The 16,665-nt window shown below is 52.7% G+C and overlaps 1 protein-coding gene across 1 annotated transcript; it reads right to left on the bottom strand.

The window, feature by feature from the left end:
- Window positions 1–3,615: 3,615 nt before the first annotated feature.
- On the bottom strand, window positions 3,616–12,435 carry PLEKHO1 (pleckstrin homology domain containing O1). The gene is made up of 6 exons (XM_028502857.2): window positions 12,155–12,435; window positions 11,359–11,505; window positions 6,656–6,796; window positions 5,878–5,982; window positions 5,414–5,515; window positions 3,616–4,433 (listed from the first exon to the last, which is right to left on the bottom strand). Exons 1-6 carry the CDS (start codon window positions 12,179–12,181, stop codon window positions 3,729–3,731), a joined length of 1,227 nt encoding a protein of 408 aa, XP_028358658.1. The 5' UTR covers window positions 12,182–12,435; the 3' UTR covers window positions 3,616–3,728.
- Between the last annotated feature and the right edge of the window lie 4,230 nt (window positions 12,436–16,665).

Below are 16,665 nucleotides of genomic sequence, written 5' to 3'. Positions count from 1 at the left end.
GATGGGGGAGGCACATAAAAGCGTTTCTGGCTCCATCTCGTCTTTCCTGGCTGAGCCGGGTTGCACTAATTGACCTCGAGGGTCTCGGCTGTGCTAAGTTGGGTGTTTGTTAGATCTCGTTGGGCTTGTAATTAGTGCAGCGAATCTAGGTCAGAGGCAACTCTTTGGAGTGATGGTCTCAAGGGGCATGAACACAGGCAGGAAATAGCAAACAGGTTCCCCATTCTGTGGGTTGGGTGAGCCAGGGACAGGGAACGGTGGGACTGGTGTCATACGCTCAGACAGACACAGGGTCAGGTGCAGAAAGGCACTCAAATTCTCGTGTGTGTGTGTGTGTGTGTGTGTGTGTGTGTTGTTCCCTCCCGTATTTACTCGGCTTTCTTTCCAACTTCTCCATATATGGTGTGGCTCTAGAGCAAGCTGGGGATTGGCTGCTGCCGTTGGGAGACTGGGAGGTAGGCAGGAAGCAGAGAAAGAAATGAGCCAGGCTAGGGAAGGGGGTGAGAAAAGGGAGGGGGCCTCTAGCCAAGATCTGAGGGTGCAGAATGGGGCTGGGTCCGCTTGCCTGTGAGATCTAGAAAGGGGAGAGGGTCTTTGGGGCTGGCTTTTGGGGGAGAATGAGGTAGAATATACTGTTGGCAGAGGGGTTTGGAGAGGACGCAAGAGCTGTTTCCCTGGGGTCAGAGCTCTAGGCTCAGCACAACACGGCTTGTGAAGGCTGGAGCAGGAGTTAGAGTAATTTGTGGGTCCCTCTCCCCGCTTTTCTTCTCACCCTCCACAACCTATAGCTCTGCTGTGGAGATAGGAGATAGCATGCAGCAGAGCTCATCGGCTTTCTGGGCCAATGCCTTGGACAGTCTTCCTAATGGAGCAAGGCCGGGCTCGTTCCCCAAACCCGTCCCTGTCCCCCCAGCCCCCTCCTTAACAATTTCTTGAGGAAGAGCAGGAGAAGTCAAGGGAAATGTCACTGAACTATGAAATGTCATTTCTTTACCTGTCTCTGCCCCTCACCATGTTTGAACTCTGGGTCCTGGATTTCCTCATCTCCCCACCCTAGGGCCTCCCAAAAGATTTTGCCTTTTCCAGTTTATTTGTGTAAGAATAGAATATAGCAAGGTTGTTGGGAGAGAGGAGGGAAGGAGAATAAATATTCATCCCGAAAAATGTCTACTGGCAACTGTGTAGTAAGCCAGTTGCCCCCCTACCCCCCACTCCATCTACCAATTTACCCCAGAACACAGTGACTGGGAGGAAACTACTTTGGCAAAAAACCGGACTGATGGAGTTTGGAAAGAGAGGTTCGGGGTGCTGGGTGGGGGGCGGTGGAGCTGGCGACAGCATTGGTACCTTCCATTCAGAGTGCCCGTGCTCACGCTTGTCCACAGAAGTCATGCCGGCACCCACCGTCAGGGCACACTTCCAGCTGTTTGTCTAGCGGGAAGCGGGGCTTTGTGCTAAACTCAGACATTCTCGAAGACAGGGGGTCACGCGACCCCCTCCATCTGTCTCTAGCCTTTAGCACAGTACCCGGCATTCTCTCTCCCCTTGAAGAAGGGGGCGTTATGGGCACAGCCTGTGGACGGGTCAGTTTCTGGACTAGAACACAGTGACAGTGATTCAACCCCATGCACTCCCGCTACCTGAGCTGGCGTCGCAGCTGGCTGAGTCAGACTGGTAATCGCAGCTGCAGCAGCCACCTGCCCCTTGCGGGGTGCGGTGGCCACCGTCAGCTGTCAGGCATTGTCCACAGGCTTGTCTTTACCCGCCCCACAGTAACACTGTTTTGACCGATGAGAAAACTGACTCTCAGAAAACTGGTGCCTGAAGACCCCAGGGGCTTGGTGCCCAGCTCTTGGTGGCCCCCGAGCTTTCTTTCTGCTTCCTCTCACCTGTCCTTCTCCCTTCCCGTGTCTCCCTCCATCCTCTGGCTCCCCTGGGAGCCACAGACAGTTGGCACGCTGGGATACACATGCCGTTCTGGCTTATGTCTTTTCCTTCATTAGGTGGGGATGGCAAGGGAGGAAAAGAGGAACAATGCCAGTAAGATACAATTCATACAAAGATGGAGACTTATGAAAAGAAAGCATTTTAACCTAGGCCTCCAGTATTTGAGACAACGGTCTGCTGACCATGCCTAGTTTAGGAGTCTGCCGTTTGCTTGGAGGACAAAGTCTGGAGTCCCAGGTTCCTTCACCTGCCACCCTAGGAGCCTCTGGGGATGGCTCAGAGGTGACACTCTGGTGCGCTCCGTAGGAGTGTGTTCCTCAGGGCAGAGACTGGTTTAGGTGACTACAGAGCAGGTCTAGGGAAGTCTTCAAGGCTCTGAGTGGTGGGGACTAAGAGAACAGCAATCTCTTCCCTAGAGATGTTTAACGTGGAGAGACCCCCCCTCCTGCTTACACGGATTGTGGAAGTAATGGCGCCAGAGCAGACTAGGAATTGAAGGGTCTGCATTTCATCCAAAGGATTTACCTTCCTTGCCTCCTACCCTGTCTTCCTGCACACCGCACTGGGGCAGCCTCACAGCCAGGCCCTAGCAGCCACGGCCCCATTGTCTTCCCCTTCTTCCCTCTCTCTCCAGTAACGCGCTAGGTCTTGGGAGCTAGGGAAGCAAGCAGATCAGGAAGCCAGCAAGGGGTATGCTTCCAAGTGGTTTGAACCCTTCATGCACTTAGTTCATGGAGCTCTGTCCCCTTCTTCCCCCAAATCATTTCATATCTTGCCTTCACAACTCTTCTCTGGACCTTAACTCTCCTGTTACTAAACCTGATCTTGGAAACTTCGGAGGAAAGCAGCAAACAGAATGAGCTGTGCAAGACCTACTGTGGACGAGAATGCCAGGGAGCCTGAGCTGAGCTGTTTTTCTAAAATCGGAGTCTGGTTAGTGTTCGTTTAAGGAAGGAGGGGGAGGCTACAGGAAACCTAGCTCGGCCGAAAGAGGAACCTGGGCACATGTTCGGTTTTCCCCTTCATCCGACCTAGCTTGCATCACAAATCAGTTTCATTCCGTTTGGTTCTTTGATTGGGGTCAGCTCTCCCTAGTTCCACTGTGCCAGGACCCCCTTAGCCAAATGACCAGTCCAATTCCACCCACTGTGCATCGTTTACTCTGACTCAGCGCCAGGAAGGGTTGCAGGAAATGAAGGTGGCAGGTCAGTCTCAGTCAGAGCCCACACAGAAGTGTGTCTAGCAGGGACGGTTTTAACTCCCCAGACCCTCTCGGGCCTGCCACCGATTTCACTTCTGTGTGCATGGGCAGGGGGCACTGGCTTCCATATCCCCGCGGCTAGAGCTGGGCAGCCACACTTCCACCTTCAGGCTGCAAACCTGGAACCAGATATGAGAACCAGCCCCTCCCCTCAACTTCAAGGCCTTTACATGCCCTCAGGAGCAGGAGTGCACCCCTCACTATGTCTCAGAAGGTGGCATGCGGAAAATGGGCAGACTGTGCCTTTACTACCCTTTCTCTCTCTTCATCCAGGCAATGCCACAGGGTCACCTCCTCCTCAAACCCGGGTCCGGTCTCAGAGCGAGTGTGGGGGTGAGGAAGGAAAAGGGGTTGGGAGAGAAGGGTTTGCCGAAGGGCTGGGCATCAGCAAGAGCCACGAGTTTCAGTGTGTTTTGTTTTCTTTTTTTGACTGAGGTAAATAAAAAAGCTTTATCTGCAACACTTGGAGATAAGTGTCCGGGCCCCTGCCCTCCTGAGTTCCAGACCCTGTCCCCTTCCTTCACATGAGGCTCTTTCGGTACTGACTGTGCTGACCGGTCTGTCTGAGGTGGGAGTCGGGGGTCTGCAGGTCCATCTGTCTGTACAGGTCCCTCAGCTCCCTGACTTCCTGCAGCACCCTCTTCGCCTGGCTCCAATTCGATGATGCCTCTCCCAGCAGCCGCTCTGTCTCCTGCAGCAGCTGCTCTGACTCAGAATCGGAAGGAGACCGAGGGGGGTCCTTGGCCTTCCGTTTCCCATCTCCCAGTCCCTGAACCTCTACCAGCAGCTCCTGAGTCTTCTCCAGTTTCCTTGCCACCAGGTCCTGGATCCGGGACAGCTGCCCCGGGTGGGGTGGGATGAGGGTTGGGGGGTCCTCAGCCCGCAGGGAGAGGGCACAGGCTGGGGCGGTGTCCCGCTGAGACAGGATCTCCTCCAAGGAGGCACAGCGGCCTTTCTCCGTGGGGGTCAACTTCTTGGGTGCCTGGGGGGTGTAGGTGGCCCCCTTGTCTGGCCTCTCCCAAGGTCGGGGAAGGCTGCTCGCCCGATCTGAGGAGGGCTGGATGCGGTCCGAGTCTGCCCTCCGCCGGCTGCCCGCCAGCTGGCCCACCGACTTGTCCAGGTCGACCCGAAAGCTCTCGGCACAGGAGGTTGGTTCCTCCGGGGAAGAGTCTTCCTCCTGGATCAGGTCCAAGGTCAGCATCCCGTCCGAGGTAGAGGTCGAAGCCTGGAGAGGGAGAGGGCCGGAAGGAAGGGGGTGAGTCGTCGTCGGTGGGCATGAAGCCCTCCCTCCCAGCTGAGTCCTTCGACTCTGTTTGCTATTTCTTATTCCTTTGGTAGTGATTTGAACTTATTTTTTTGTGATTAAAAGTAACTTCTCCTGCTTGTTTCCCATATTCTCCATTTTACTAAGAGCTTCCTAAAAAGTGTCCTCTTCCTCACATGGGGGCCTCTAAGCATCACGCCGGGCCCGACACCCACGGGGTGTCCCACACAGCACATCCTTTCTGGCTGCACCTTCCGAGCCACCCTCCTCAACCCTCTCTGCTGCGGGGGACTCAGAACCCCTCTCTCCTTCCAACAAAACTTGTTCTCTGGTTTCCAGAATACTCAGACTTAAAGAAGTGATGAGGGTATTCAGCTGTATGGATACGTATGTCGTTCCAGCCATCGCGCACAGGAGCCCTTCCTGGCTCGCACAATCCCCGCCCACTTTACAGGCGGGCACTCGCAGCTTCCAGGACCCGGGAGTCAGCTGCAGAGCTCGGTTCCAGCCCGGGTCTGTCTGAGTCCAGAGCCTGCCTCCTCTCTCCCTGACCGCCCCTCTTCCTGGGATGTAGAGAGAAGCCACCACTTTGTGTGTTATGGGGCTTCACGGACACCCTTCCTCCCCTGGCTGGTAGCTGCCTGCACAGCTGGCGACCAGACCGTAGCTTACAGTGCCTTTGTCACTTTCCCTGTGGGTGTACCTCATTTCCCCAAAGGATGATGCCTTTATTGAGGACAAGGACTTTTAAACTCAGAGCAGGTGCTGAGTAAATATTTTTGAGTGGGAGGGATCGGGCAGGGGGTGGGGCAGCGGAACTTCCCAGTCTTTGAACTTGGCACCCGCGAATGCCTCTGTGGGGCTCTCCGCGAGTCCTGTCTGAGACGGCTGATGTGGGATCAGCCCTTCAGCGATGTGCGCTTTCTGGCAGTCTCACGTACCACAGCCATCAGGTGTCCCCGAGTTGGGGGGCGGCGGGAGTGCTGGATTTTTGCCCTGTCTCGAGTGGGGTGGGCGAGATAGCTGTCCTCTTCCACGGTGACCTGAAGAGAGACATCGTGAGTCTGTGACTGCTCTTCAGAGAAGAGCTCTGTCCCAACCCAGCATCCCCTGAGGCCTAATCATGCCTGGACTTGGAAATAAACCTTCCCATGAACTGCTGCTGAGCAAATCTGAGGGCAAGGGTTTTACTGGACATTAAGGTGCTCCTCCGGCCAGCCCAAGGCTGGCCCAGGCACTGCAGAGTGGGGAAAGAGGAATGAGCAGGAAAGACACAGAGGGTAGGAGGGGAAAAGGCTTTCCAAAGGGAGCTGGTGAGGCGGCGAGTAAACAGGGCCGCTCGCATTAGTGAGTCGGGGTGGTCCTTCTGCCCCCCCGTGTCCCTCTGCCCACAAGGAGCCCTGACCTCATCCAAGATGCGGTTCTTGGCCCGGGTGATGGCAGAGTTGAGGGCATTGATCCACGACTCCTTCTCTTCGGGACTCACCGCCAGGAAGATCAGATTGGGTGCCTGTGAGGGGAAGATTCTCGTTTCAGCCAGGGTTTTAGAGTTGGTGTCTCACCTTGACAGTGAAGAAATAAGAAATTATAATCTCATTCCCTCAGACCCAGCTCCTGGAAGGAGAGAGATTCTGCTTCCAGAGTTATCCATAACTTAAGGAAACCAGACTTTATTCCTGCAAAATGCCACAGCTTGGGGTTGTCTTAGAAATAAGCAAACAAGAGGTAGGAGGGGCGTTGGGTATCGATGTAACACTGGAAGTAGTCACAGGTGGTTTGGGAAAGGGCAGTGCTAAAATAAACACTTTTAAATGTTTGAAGAAATACAATGTGATAGGGATGGCTTCCCTCAGCCCACAGAAATCAGATTCAGAAATTCAACCACCTATCAGGGTTCAGGGAAAAGTGACTTTTCTCCCAAGAGACGTGTGGGCACGCCAGGTGTGTATGTGCAGGAAAGGCAGAATATGACCTTCATTTGCAGGCTGGCTTGCCTGGAGGGAAAGAAATGGCCATAATATTCTCAGGTTAAATAATAAAAGCTGGCAGGAGAGTAATAGTTCGGGGCCTCGCAGCCGAGAGGGCTGAGGGGGAGAACTGGGAGGAGGAAGGTGTTCTTCCCTGCCCCCTGCACCCCTGACCCGGTCGGTGTTCCCATGGCCAAGGTGGCAGGAGACACGTACCGTGTTGCCGGGCTGTTTGGAGTGGGCGAGGGTGAACTTGCTATGATTTTTCTTGCTCCTGCTCTTGGATTTCCGGAGCTCTTCACACTTCTCATAGTCACTCAAGTCAAACACCTCCTGAATATTTTTCTCATCTTTCACCTAGGGGACAGTAGGGGGTGAGGTGATGAGGGAAAAATGACATAGTCCCTCCCCGCAAGTGGTTAGTTTAGATCAGTCTGGGAACCAGCGGAAGCCTGCAGTGAGGGGGCAGTGACAGGGTAGGGAAGCGCTATCCTACCCAAGGCCTGCGAAGGCCGGAGGCCGGGGCCAGCACAGGGACAGTCCCCGCCTCAGTCCTGACTCCTCATTCTTCGTTCCCACTGTCCATAGCCAAGCTGCTGGTTCCAGAGTCGCCATTCACCATGACTTCCACTTTGTCCTTTCAAAGGCCAGGCTTACACTGCGAACAGGTGAATCCTATCATCCTGAAGTAGGCAAACCCCGATGGCCCTGGACTGTCCAGAGGGAGGAGATGGAGGCAGGGCCAGCCAGTGTCAGGGGATGTCTGTGGGCCATGAAGGGCCACCTCTGCCCCCACCCCTTGTACATTTCTGTTGTTCCATTGTTTTCTTACCCTACCTATGAGGTTCTCTCCCCAGATATATACTACTATAAAGAGAGTCACCTGCCCCCTTCATTTCAGGAGTTTCAGCACCATAGGAGCAGCGGCCCCCTGGGTTCGGTTTGTTCAGACGAGCTGAAAAATATACCTGTGGTTCCCACCTCCCCCCAAGGTACTGTGACAACCTGACCTCACTCTTCCAGGCCTGAAAAGCCGTTTCAATGAGCCACTTCTCCCTAAGCCAAGATGAACTTCCAGTCTCCCTGGAGGACTAAATTTCAGACAGGGAAAAAAGGCTTCTGCCACCTCTTTCCATGACTCCAGCTTGAGAGGCTCAATCCCCTTACTGCCAGGAAGTCCTCTCTGGTGTCTAAATTGAGCTTTTCCTGCTTGCAGTATCTGTCTTGCACCCTGGTTCCATCCTTAGCAGATTTACCCACCACTTGGGTGTTAACTCTCGTGCTGAATTGTCTGCTGACCAGAGACCACAATTCTTATCTGCATCCTCTGACCCAACCAGCATTTTCTGAGTGCCACAGAGCAAACTCCATTAGCATTTCTCCCCAGGTCCATTTTAAACCTCTGAGAGTTTTTTTTCTCCTTTTGCCTAAGGTATTCTGCACGGTCCCTGTTCTCAGAAACTGTGGCTCATGGATTGTTTGGGCTTGAGGGAGGAGAGGAGACTTAAGTCACTGGCCTAGACGAAGCAGCCTTTGACCAGGAAACCCATTCACCCTCTGCCGCTTGAGCCGGGGGTTGGAAGACCCTGGCAATGAGCTGGTCCCGTTTTCCTGGGAGAGACCAGCACTTGTCTCATTAAAATTAAACAGATAAAAGTAGCTGCATGTCTTTCTTGGAAGACATTCACTCTCCCTGACTGGGATTATTTCACAAGAATCTCCGGTCTGCACTTCTCAAGCTCTGAAACAGGATAGTGTATGCGGAGGTGAGTGACTTCGTCGACCCTCCTGGTCCTCAGGAGCCTGGAAGCAGGGAAGCGGTTCTTTTCTTCTATCCCCCAGCCCGTGTCTGGTCTTGTATCTGCCCATGCTTCTGACTTGCTGCTGGACCCGGGAGCGGACACAGGTGACGAGAGCCGACCGCCCAGCCCCATTCAGGTGGACGGCTGCTACTACATCACTCCGTTTCTGCAGGGTGGGGCTCCTCCAGGGTTCTCCCTTCTCTAGGGCTCCTGGGCTTTGGGCTGGAAAGGGACCAGACGCCTTGAAGGATTATGGGTAGAAGGGAACAAGATGCTGGCAAGGAGGATCCCAGAACAATTCCCAGAAACATGGGCAAGGATGTAGGATGAGGCCTCACTCCTCTTCTCCCCCTCCTTCCTTGGAGTTGAGACTATCAGAAGAGGCCAGACATCTTGGAGAGGAAAGTGCTGGGTGTGTATTTGTAGCCAAGGGAAGAGAGCTACTTGTTGTTTTCCTTAGGGGAAGGGAAGGGAAGGGAAGGGAAGGGAAGGGAAGGGAAGGGAGAGGGCATCTGGCTCAGACATAGCCGATAAGGAGCTCTGGAGGGCAGGGGACGCTGGGGGGTTGTGCTGGGCGGCGCAGGGGTGGAAGATAGCTCAGTTGAGTGGACAAGTGTGTTCCAGACCCCGGGAAACCGACAGCTCCAAGCCCCTTGCTTTCCGCTCTGCTGTTTCTTCCCCATCGATTCCCCAAGTCTCAAACCCATCTTCCAAACTCAACCCTTCCTTTCCACTGTTTTTTTTTTTTTTTTGTCCTTGGCCCACAGGAAGGGATTTTTCCCATATGCTTGCCAAAAAAGATGCCCCAGACCCCCTTCCCTCCACCATGAGGTCTTCTTAGGGTCTAGTTTCTGCTCCTGTGACCATAAGGCAGCCTTTGACTGAAAATGAGGGGAAAACTTATTAACAACAAATACAGAAAGATTTCTTTGATAAAGACAGTTTGGGGGACCCTGCCTTTATGAGTGGAAGTAACAAAAAGGGCTGTTGCAAATTCTAGGGGAGGGATTAGGGATTTTCTTACATTAACATGTCAGTTACAAACATTACACTTTGCATTTTTTAAAAAATCTTGACTCTATGGGCTCTGGAGCTTTTGGGAATGGGCAGAATAAAGCGTGGAGTCCTCGGTCAGTTTCACTTTTGAGTCAAGGCCACTGTAGCATGGAAACTGGCTCCAGAGGAGCCTCAACAGGCTTGTTCCCCCTTTTCCGGGGCCCTTCTCAGCAGGGCATGCTGGGCCCCATGACTAGTCAGGTGCTCCTGACGCACAGGGCGCCCCGCATCCCAGGCTGAGGGCTTCCACCCTCCACCATCTCTGTGCCCCTTCCTCCACAAACAAGATCAGCCACGCTCTTTCACCCCCAGACTTTGTTTTTTGGACAAATACAAACAAAGCAAATGTCCTGCTCCTTCCACCCTCTCACTGCTCTCAGGTTTCCTCTTTTGACGTGTGGGAAGTTCTCCCTGATTGCTCACTGGAGTTTCCTGCCATTATGAAGTTCGGGGGAGACAGGAGATACACTTTGAGCTTCCTTTGTTTTTCTTTTAAACTAGAAAGCCCGCACATTGTGGAAAAACTTTCTGCAAGATTGGGGTTGGGTGGAGTTAACCCTTAAAAATAAATCCTCCTGCCCTGGCCATGCAGCTCAGTTGGTTGGAGGGGGTTCAGCGAACTACCGAAAGGGTTCGGATTCAATTTCTGCTCAGGGCACATGCTAGGTTTTGGGTTCGATCCCCTGTTGGGGTGAGTACGGGAGGCAACCAATCAATGTTTCTCTCTCTTCTTCTCTCTCTAAAAGCAATGAAAAAATGTCCTCGAGTGAGGATTAAAAAATAAAATAAAATAAATCTTCCTGTCAAAGTCTTCTCTCACCTCACTCCACCACCAAGTTCTCAGCCTATTGTAACCAGCAGGGCTTAGACACCCGGATTAGAGGGCCTAATCTCTTAGGCCCTGGCACTACTTAGTTCCTCCCTAGTTGTCTCAGTAGATGTTCTGTTCACAGACTTTCTCTAGGACAGTGTGTGGATCGGTTTCAATACCATAAAAGGGTTTATTTACTTAAATATAGTCAACTGTAGAAAGCAGAAGAGGTTAGAACTCAGGGAGGACTTCCCAGTTGGCCCCTGGTGAGGGAACACGGAATGGGGGTGGGGGGGGCGGGGAGGAAGGGCCACCCTTCCAGGGAGCACAGGACAGTGTCCTAGGCTATGCTGACCCAGTCGCAGAGGGACTGGAGTGACTTCTAACCTATGGAAGGGCAATTTCAGTTGCTTCAAACTTCATATTATTGATCCCCAGAATGAGAGACAAAAGGGAGAGGAGTCTGGATTCAATGGTCCACACTCAGGTTCTGACTCAACCGGGACTGTGGTTTTCATTTTAACTGTAGGGCCAGAGGCGCAGACACATATGGGGGTTCGTAACTCTGTGTTTTCCCCTTGATACAAATGTGAGAGCAGGAAGGGGGTGAAAAACAAGTTCCTTGCTTTTTTTTTTTCAGTGGAATTGGGGGTGGGCAGGAAACCGAAGCATGGTTCATTGGCTTCAGCAGCAGTAACGGTCTGCCACGCACTCATGCTCTACCTGAGGTCATATGAGCCCGAACCTGGGCTGTGTGTGTGTTTCCTGTGATTCCGGGCAGCGGGGCTGCTGCTGTGACCTGCCTGCCCCTGCTAGAGACAGGAAAGGGGGGGCCAGCCGGGCTGGGGGCACAGGAAGGGGTGTTGAAAAAGCTACTGTTCACAGAGTGTTTCAGCAGCAACAGCAAAGAAAAAAACCATTCCACTTCAGCTACAGGCCAAGATAGGGTAGGGGGCAGCAGGGGACACAGAACTTCTGGGACATCTTGGGATATCATTGCAGTCAAGACATTTATTTGCAAAGAAAAATCATTAAATTAAGATGCACACTCAACTTCTAATTCTAACTCGAGTCTTCTCACCAGAGGGTGACCTTTCCCAGCAGATACAGGATGGTGGTAGAGACCAACTTGCTTTTGGAACAAAATGGGGGGTGAGGTAAGAGGGAGATTAAGGCAGAGAAGGCCCCAGTGGAGCGACACAGTGGGGGATATGAGAAAACAGGGAGAGTTGGAGGGAGAGGGCACCTACCTCCTTCTCAGAGATGTAGAGCTGGTCCCCTTTCAGCACCACATAGCGGTTTTTCCAAATCTCCCTGAAAATCCCTTTCCCGCAGAATTTCCGGACCCAGCCGACCTTCTCCGGCAGCGCGGACTGATGATTGCCATCCTGAGGCCCCTGCCCCGGGGGCAAGAGAAGACCAGGCCGTTAGGTGACCATAGCCCTTTCCTTCTCTCCACTTGGAGCCCTGAGACCCTCCTCCGTCGCCCTCACCCCTTCTTTTCAGGGGCCGCTCCTCCGAAGGCTGGAATCGCGGAGCGCGACGCCCGCTCCCCACTTCCTAGGAGGCTCTCACTCCGAGGGGCTCCCCCCATCGCTCTCCTCCCCCTTCCCCAAATAAACAACTGCAACTGCGGGGAGAAAGAGGCCCGAGCCGAGGTGGCCTCCGGATCGCCGCCGGGCCCCGCCCCCGCCCCCAGCCCGTCCACGCAGCGTCGGATTAACGGCGTTTTGTTTTATTTCTCATTGTCTCCTCGCCGCCGCAGAGCGCGGTGCACACGGCAGCCGGCCGCCCGGGGCACGCGAGGCGGGGGGTCGGCGGAAACTACCCCAAGTGACACCCGCGCCCAAGTAAACAAACAAAAGCCCCCCCGCGGTGCCCCCACGAGGGGCCGCATCCCGGCCGCGGAGGCCGGGGGACCGGCCGGGGAGTGCGGGTGGGGGTCCCCCCCACCCCGCAGAGCGCGCGGCGGCTCGAAGCCCCGACGGGCCGGGGTCCCTGGAGCACAAAGTCGGCCGCGGGCGCGGGGCCGGCGGGCGCACTCACCCTCTTGGTGGAATTGTTCTTCTTCATCGTGCCAGGGGGTGCGGGCGCGGGGGCCGCGGCCAGGGGCTCCTTCCCGGGGAGGGTGGCGGAGATGCCCCCGGCGCCGCCGCCGCTCCACCCTCCCTCCCCCTGGCGGACTCGCCTCCTTTGTAGCTCTGGTTACACTAAGGGCCGGCCTCCCCGGCGCTCGCACACACGCGCACGCCCGCTCCCCGCCCCTCGGCGCCCTCCATCCCGGCGCCCACGCGGTCCGGGTCCCCGAGCGCCCGCCCGGCCCGGCCGCTCCCCCGGCCCCGCGCGCTGTGGGAGGCCCGGCCCGCGCCCCGCGGTTCCATCCAGGGGCCGCTGACGTTGCGAGTTCAGAATAAAGGGCGAATCGCGGAGCCCAAGCTACTGCGCTCCCCCCGCCCTCCTTTGTTTCTCACTCACTGAGGGTGAAGAAGACAGCCCCAAACCCAGCCGGAGACCCAGACTCAGACCGGAGAGCGAGAGGTGGGGCCGGGAAAGACAGACCAGGCGGACCTGGCTTGGGGGACGGCGGAGGCCGATGGAGTGGATAATAGGGAGAGAGAGGTGTATGAAGACCGGGGGTAACCCAGATCCAGAGCGTCTCCTAATCCAAAACAAAAAACAAGCGCTTGAGCTGGGCGGGCGCGTCACCCAGGACTGGCGTCTGGAATCCACACTCCCGAGGTGGTAGAGATAGTGGCCTGGGCAGGTCAGATGGTGGGGAAAAGTTTTATACTTGAGGGTGTCCGTGTTTAGGGGCCCGCGGTGGGAGAAGGTTAATGTTAGTACACCCTTCTCCCGGCTTACAAAGCTCAGGCCTTATTCGGGCCCGTTATTCAGGAGAATAACCCTGAGGATGATGTTAATGAGCTCCATTGCACCGAGAGAAAAGTGAGACAGAATGGCTAAGCGATTTGCAGACACAAACTATAAGTGCGGGCAGGAATAGAATCCTGTCTCGAAAGTGTGATCATTATACCAAGTGGCTTTAGCTATACCTGGGTTCTCTCCCTGGTGCATAGACGTGGAAAAATCGCATCCCATCTACCTCTTCGAGTCCACTGGAGTGCAGGGCTCAATGCCCGCAGGAGGCCCTGACTGGGGATCCCTCCTTCATCAGTCTGCCTCAGAGCCTACAGAGCAGCATCTTAGTGACTTCGTTGTTTTCCCAGCACATATTTAATGGGAAGAGGGGAGTCAGGAAACCTAGGTTTGGATACTGGTTTCATTGCTGCTCAGCGGCCTTTGGTCAAGTCACTGCATTTCTTTAGGCCTCAGTTCCTCCGATATTAAACAGTGAGGGGTGACCTGCCAGGTCCACCAACAAGGGAAGTCAGGGCAATGTATGAGATGGCCTGTAAAAGTCCTTTGAAAATGTAAGTATTGCCCTCTAAGGCTAATTATTTAGTAACAAAAAGCTAACCAACACATTGCCTGGCATGGAGTAGGCACACAATAACCACAAAATGAATAAAATCCCTGACTCGGAGGGCCAAAGGAAAAAGGAAGAATCCTTCTCTCAGTAGTATCTCAAGATGAAAAGATGGTCAAATTAGAGGTTGGAGGAGTGGCGTGGTCTTGGCTTTTTCTGGTGTCTGTTGAATGAAGGAGGGGACACCTCTCTTTTCCAAGGCCTGCTTGCCCCCTAATTCAATAATATGCCTGTTAACCTCTTTTCATTTTCATCCAAATCATTCCTCTATGCTGGACCAATGTAGAAATTTATCCTTTCAAAATACTCATATCTTATTTCTTTGAATCTTTAGTGCTACCTTGTGAGGCATATAGAAACTAATAAGGGCATGCAAATCAACTTGCCTTGCCCGAGTTTACACTGCATGTTACTGGCTAAATGGAGTACAATCCAGATTTTTGACTCCAGTCTATTGTTTAGACTGTTTACACACACACACACCCCTCTCTCTCCTTCCTACCATCCTCTCCCCCTCCCACCATTTCTTTCCCATCCTCTCTGTTTAGAAAGTGACTTTAGTTTATTTTTTTAAATATATTTTATTGATTATGCTATTACAGTTGTCCCATTTCCCCCCCTTTATTCCCCTCTGCCCTGCACACCCTCTCCTACCCACATTTCCCCCCTTTAGATCGTGTCCATGGGTCATACATAGAAGTTCTTTGGCTTCGACATTTCCTATACTATTCTTAACCTCCCCCTGTCTATTTTTCTACCTACCATTTATGCTACTTCTTCTCTGCATCTTTTCCCCCTCTCCCCCTCCCACTCCCCTGCTGATACCCTCCTTGTGATCTTCATTTCTGGGGTTCTGTTCCTGTTCTAGTTGTTTGCTTAGTTTGCTTTTGTTTTTGTTTTAGGTGTGGTTGTTAATCATTGTGAGTTTTCTATCATTTTACTGTTCATATTTTTTATCTTATTTTTCTTAGATAAATTCCTTTAACATTTCATATAATAAGGGCTGGATGATAACTTGACCTTATGAGAAGCACTTTATCTGCCCTTCCATTCTAAATGAAAACTTTGCTGGATAGAGTAGTCTTGGATGTAGGTCCTTGCCTTTTATGACTTGGAATACTTCTCTTCAGCCCCCTCTTGCCTGTAAGGTCTCTTTTGAGAAATCAGCTGACAGTCTTATGGGAACTCCTTTGTAGGTAACTGTCTTCTTTTCTCTTGCTGCTTCTAAGATTCTCTCCTTATTTTTCATCTTGGGTAATGTAATTATGATGTGCCTTGGTGTGTTCTTCCTTGGGTCCAAGTTCTTTGGGACTCTCTGAGTTTCCTGGACTTGTTGGGAGTCTATTTCCTTTGCCAGATTGGGGAAATTCTTCATTATTCATTCAAACAAGTTTTCAATTTGTTGCTCTTTCTCTTCTCCTTCTGGCACCCCTATAATTCAGATGTTGGAATGTTTAAAGATGTCCTGGAGGTTCCTAAGCCTCTCCTCATATTTTTGAATTCTTATTTCTTCATTCTTTTCTGGTTGAATGTTTCTTTCTTCTGGTCCACACTGTTGATTTGAGTCCCAGTTTCCTTCCCATCACGGTTGGTTCCCTGTACATTTGCCTTCATTTCACTTAGCGTTGCCTTCATTTTTTCACTTAATTTGTGACCGAATTCAACCAATCCTGTGAGCATCCTGATTACCAGTGTTTTGAACTGTGCATCTGATAGGTTGGCTAGCTCTTCGTCACTTAGTTTTATTTTTTCTGGATCTTTGATCTGTTCTTTCATTTGGGCCATTTTTTTTTTTTTTTTAAATCTCAGTGCACCTGTTATGTATAAGGGGCGGAGCCTTAGGTGTTCACCAGGGAGAGGCATCTACGTGCTGGGTTGTGAAACTGTATGTGGGGAAGGGGTTGAGAGGGAACAATGGCGCTTGCTCCACTGTCTGCCAGATTTCAGTCACTTTCCCCACTTCCCACAAGTGAAGTGGGTCCTTCTGGTGCTGATTCCCAGGTAGGTTGGCTTGTGTACATTCTAGGACTCTGTGGGCCTCTCCAATGAACTCTCCTGGGAGGCTGGGAGTTTCTTCCACTGTCGCCTCAACCCCCACAGGTGTTTTCAATTGGTGGTTTGAGGCCTTATTTCCCCGCACTGGGACCCCAGGTGGTGAGGTCTGTCTCGCTCCCCAGGTGTTCCTCCTGGTTATCCGTATGTGAATGTGGGACCACCTGCTCTACCAGCTGCTGCCTTGCTGGTCTGCCAGCCACCTTGCCCGCCCGCTCCACCAGCTGCTGCCTTGCTGGTCTGCCAGCCACCTTGCCCACCCCGGTCCTCCAGTCCTCCGCTGCCACTTTCCTGTGAGTCCTCTCCACCTGGCCACCCATCTCTGCCCCTCCTACCAATCTGGATGGATGTTTCTTCTTTAACTCCTTGGTTGTCGGACTTCCATACAGTTGGGTTTTCTGTCAGTTCTGGTTGTTTTTTGTTTTTAAACTGTTGTTGTCCTTCTTTTGGTTGTGTGAGGAGGCACAGTGTGTCTACCTATACCTCCATCTTGGCTGGAAGTCAATCTATAAAGTGATTTTAAAAGAATGAGGAAATCCAGGATATTTTCATAAGGGAGGAAGAAAAATGCCTCAGTGAGCCAATGAGAAAAAGCCTGCGTGATCTTTTGAGGGTTTGCTGGCCAGAAAGATAGGAGTGGCTTGGATTTATAGTTTCAATAGATTCTGGTGTAGGGGGGAAAAAGTAATTCATGAGTTGCCCCATCCTCCTCCTTTGCCTTCCCGTTAGTCAACAAATAGGAGTGCCTCCTATCTGTGAGGTGCCAATATGCTGCATAAAGCAGGAGCTGGAGCTTGTGGAACATCAGACAGAGAGAAGGCCTGCTAAAATATCAAAAGCCTCCCAAGTAATTTTCAGATTCCAGAACAGATGCATGTGGGCTGGAGAACCTTCCCTGCCTATCTGCTCCTTAAGATGTTACATAAATCTGTTCTTGTTCTCTCCCTCTCTCCCTCTCTCTCCCTCTCTCTCTCTCTCTCCCTCTCTCTCTCTCTCTCTCTCTCTCTCTGTCTCTCTC

The sequence above is a fragment of the Phyllostomus discolor genome, chromosome 14 (genome assembly GCF_004126475.2).
Source record: "Phyllostomus discolor isolate MPI-MPIP mPhyDis1 chromosome 14, mPhyDis1.pri.v3, whole genome shotgun sequence".
Lineage (NCBI taxonomy): Eukaryota > Metazoa > Chordata > Mammalia > Chiroptera > Phyllostomidae > Phyllostomus > Phyllostomus discolor.
This window is presented reverse-complemented; position numbering and strand designations above follow the sequence as displayed.

Coding starts and splice junctions, on each gene's coding strand:
- PLEKHO1 (XM_028502857.2), bottom strand. CDS start 12,181: ATGAAGAAGAACAATTCCACCAAGAGG. Junction 6,797..11,358: donor TCTACATCTCTGAGAAGGAG/GTAGGTGCCCTC, acceptor ACTGTCCCCTAG/GTGAAAGATGAGAAAAATAT. Junction 5,983..6,655: donor CCAAACAGCCCGGCAACACG/GTACGTGTCTCC, acceptor TTCCCCTCACAG/GCACCCAATCTGATCTTCCT.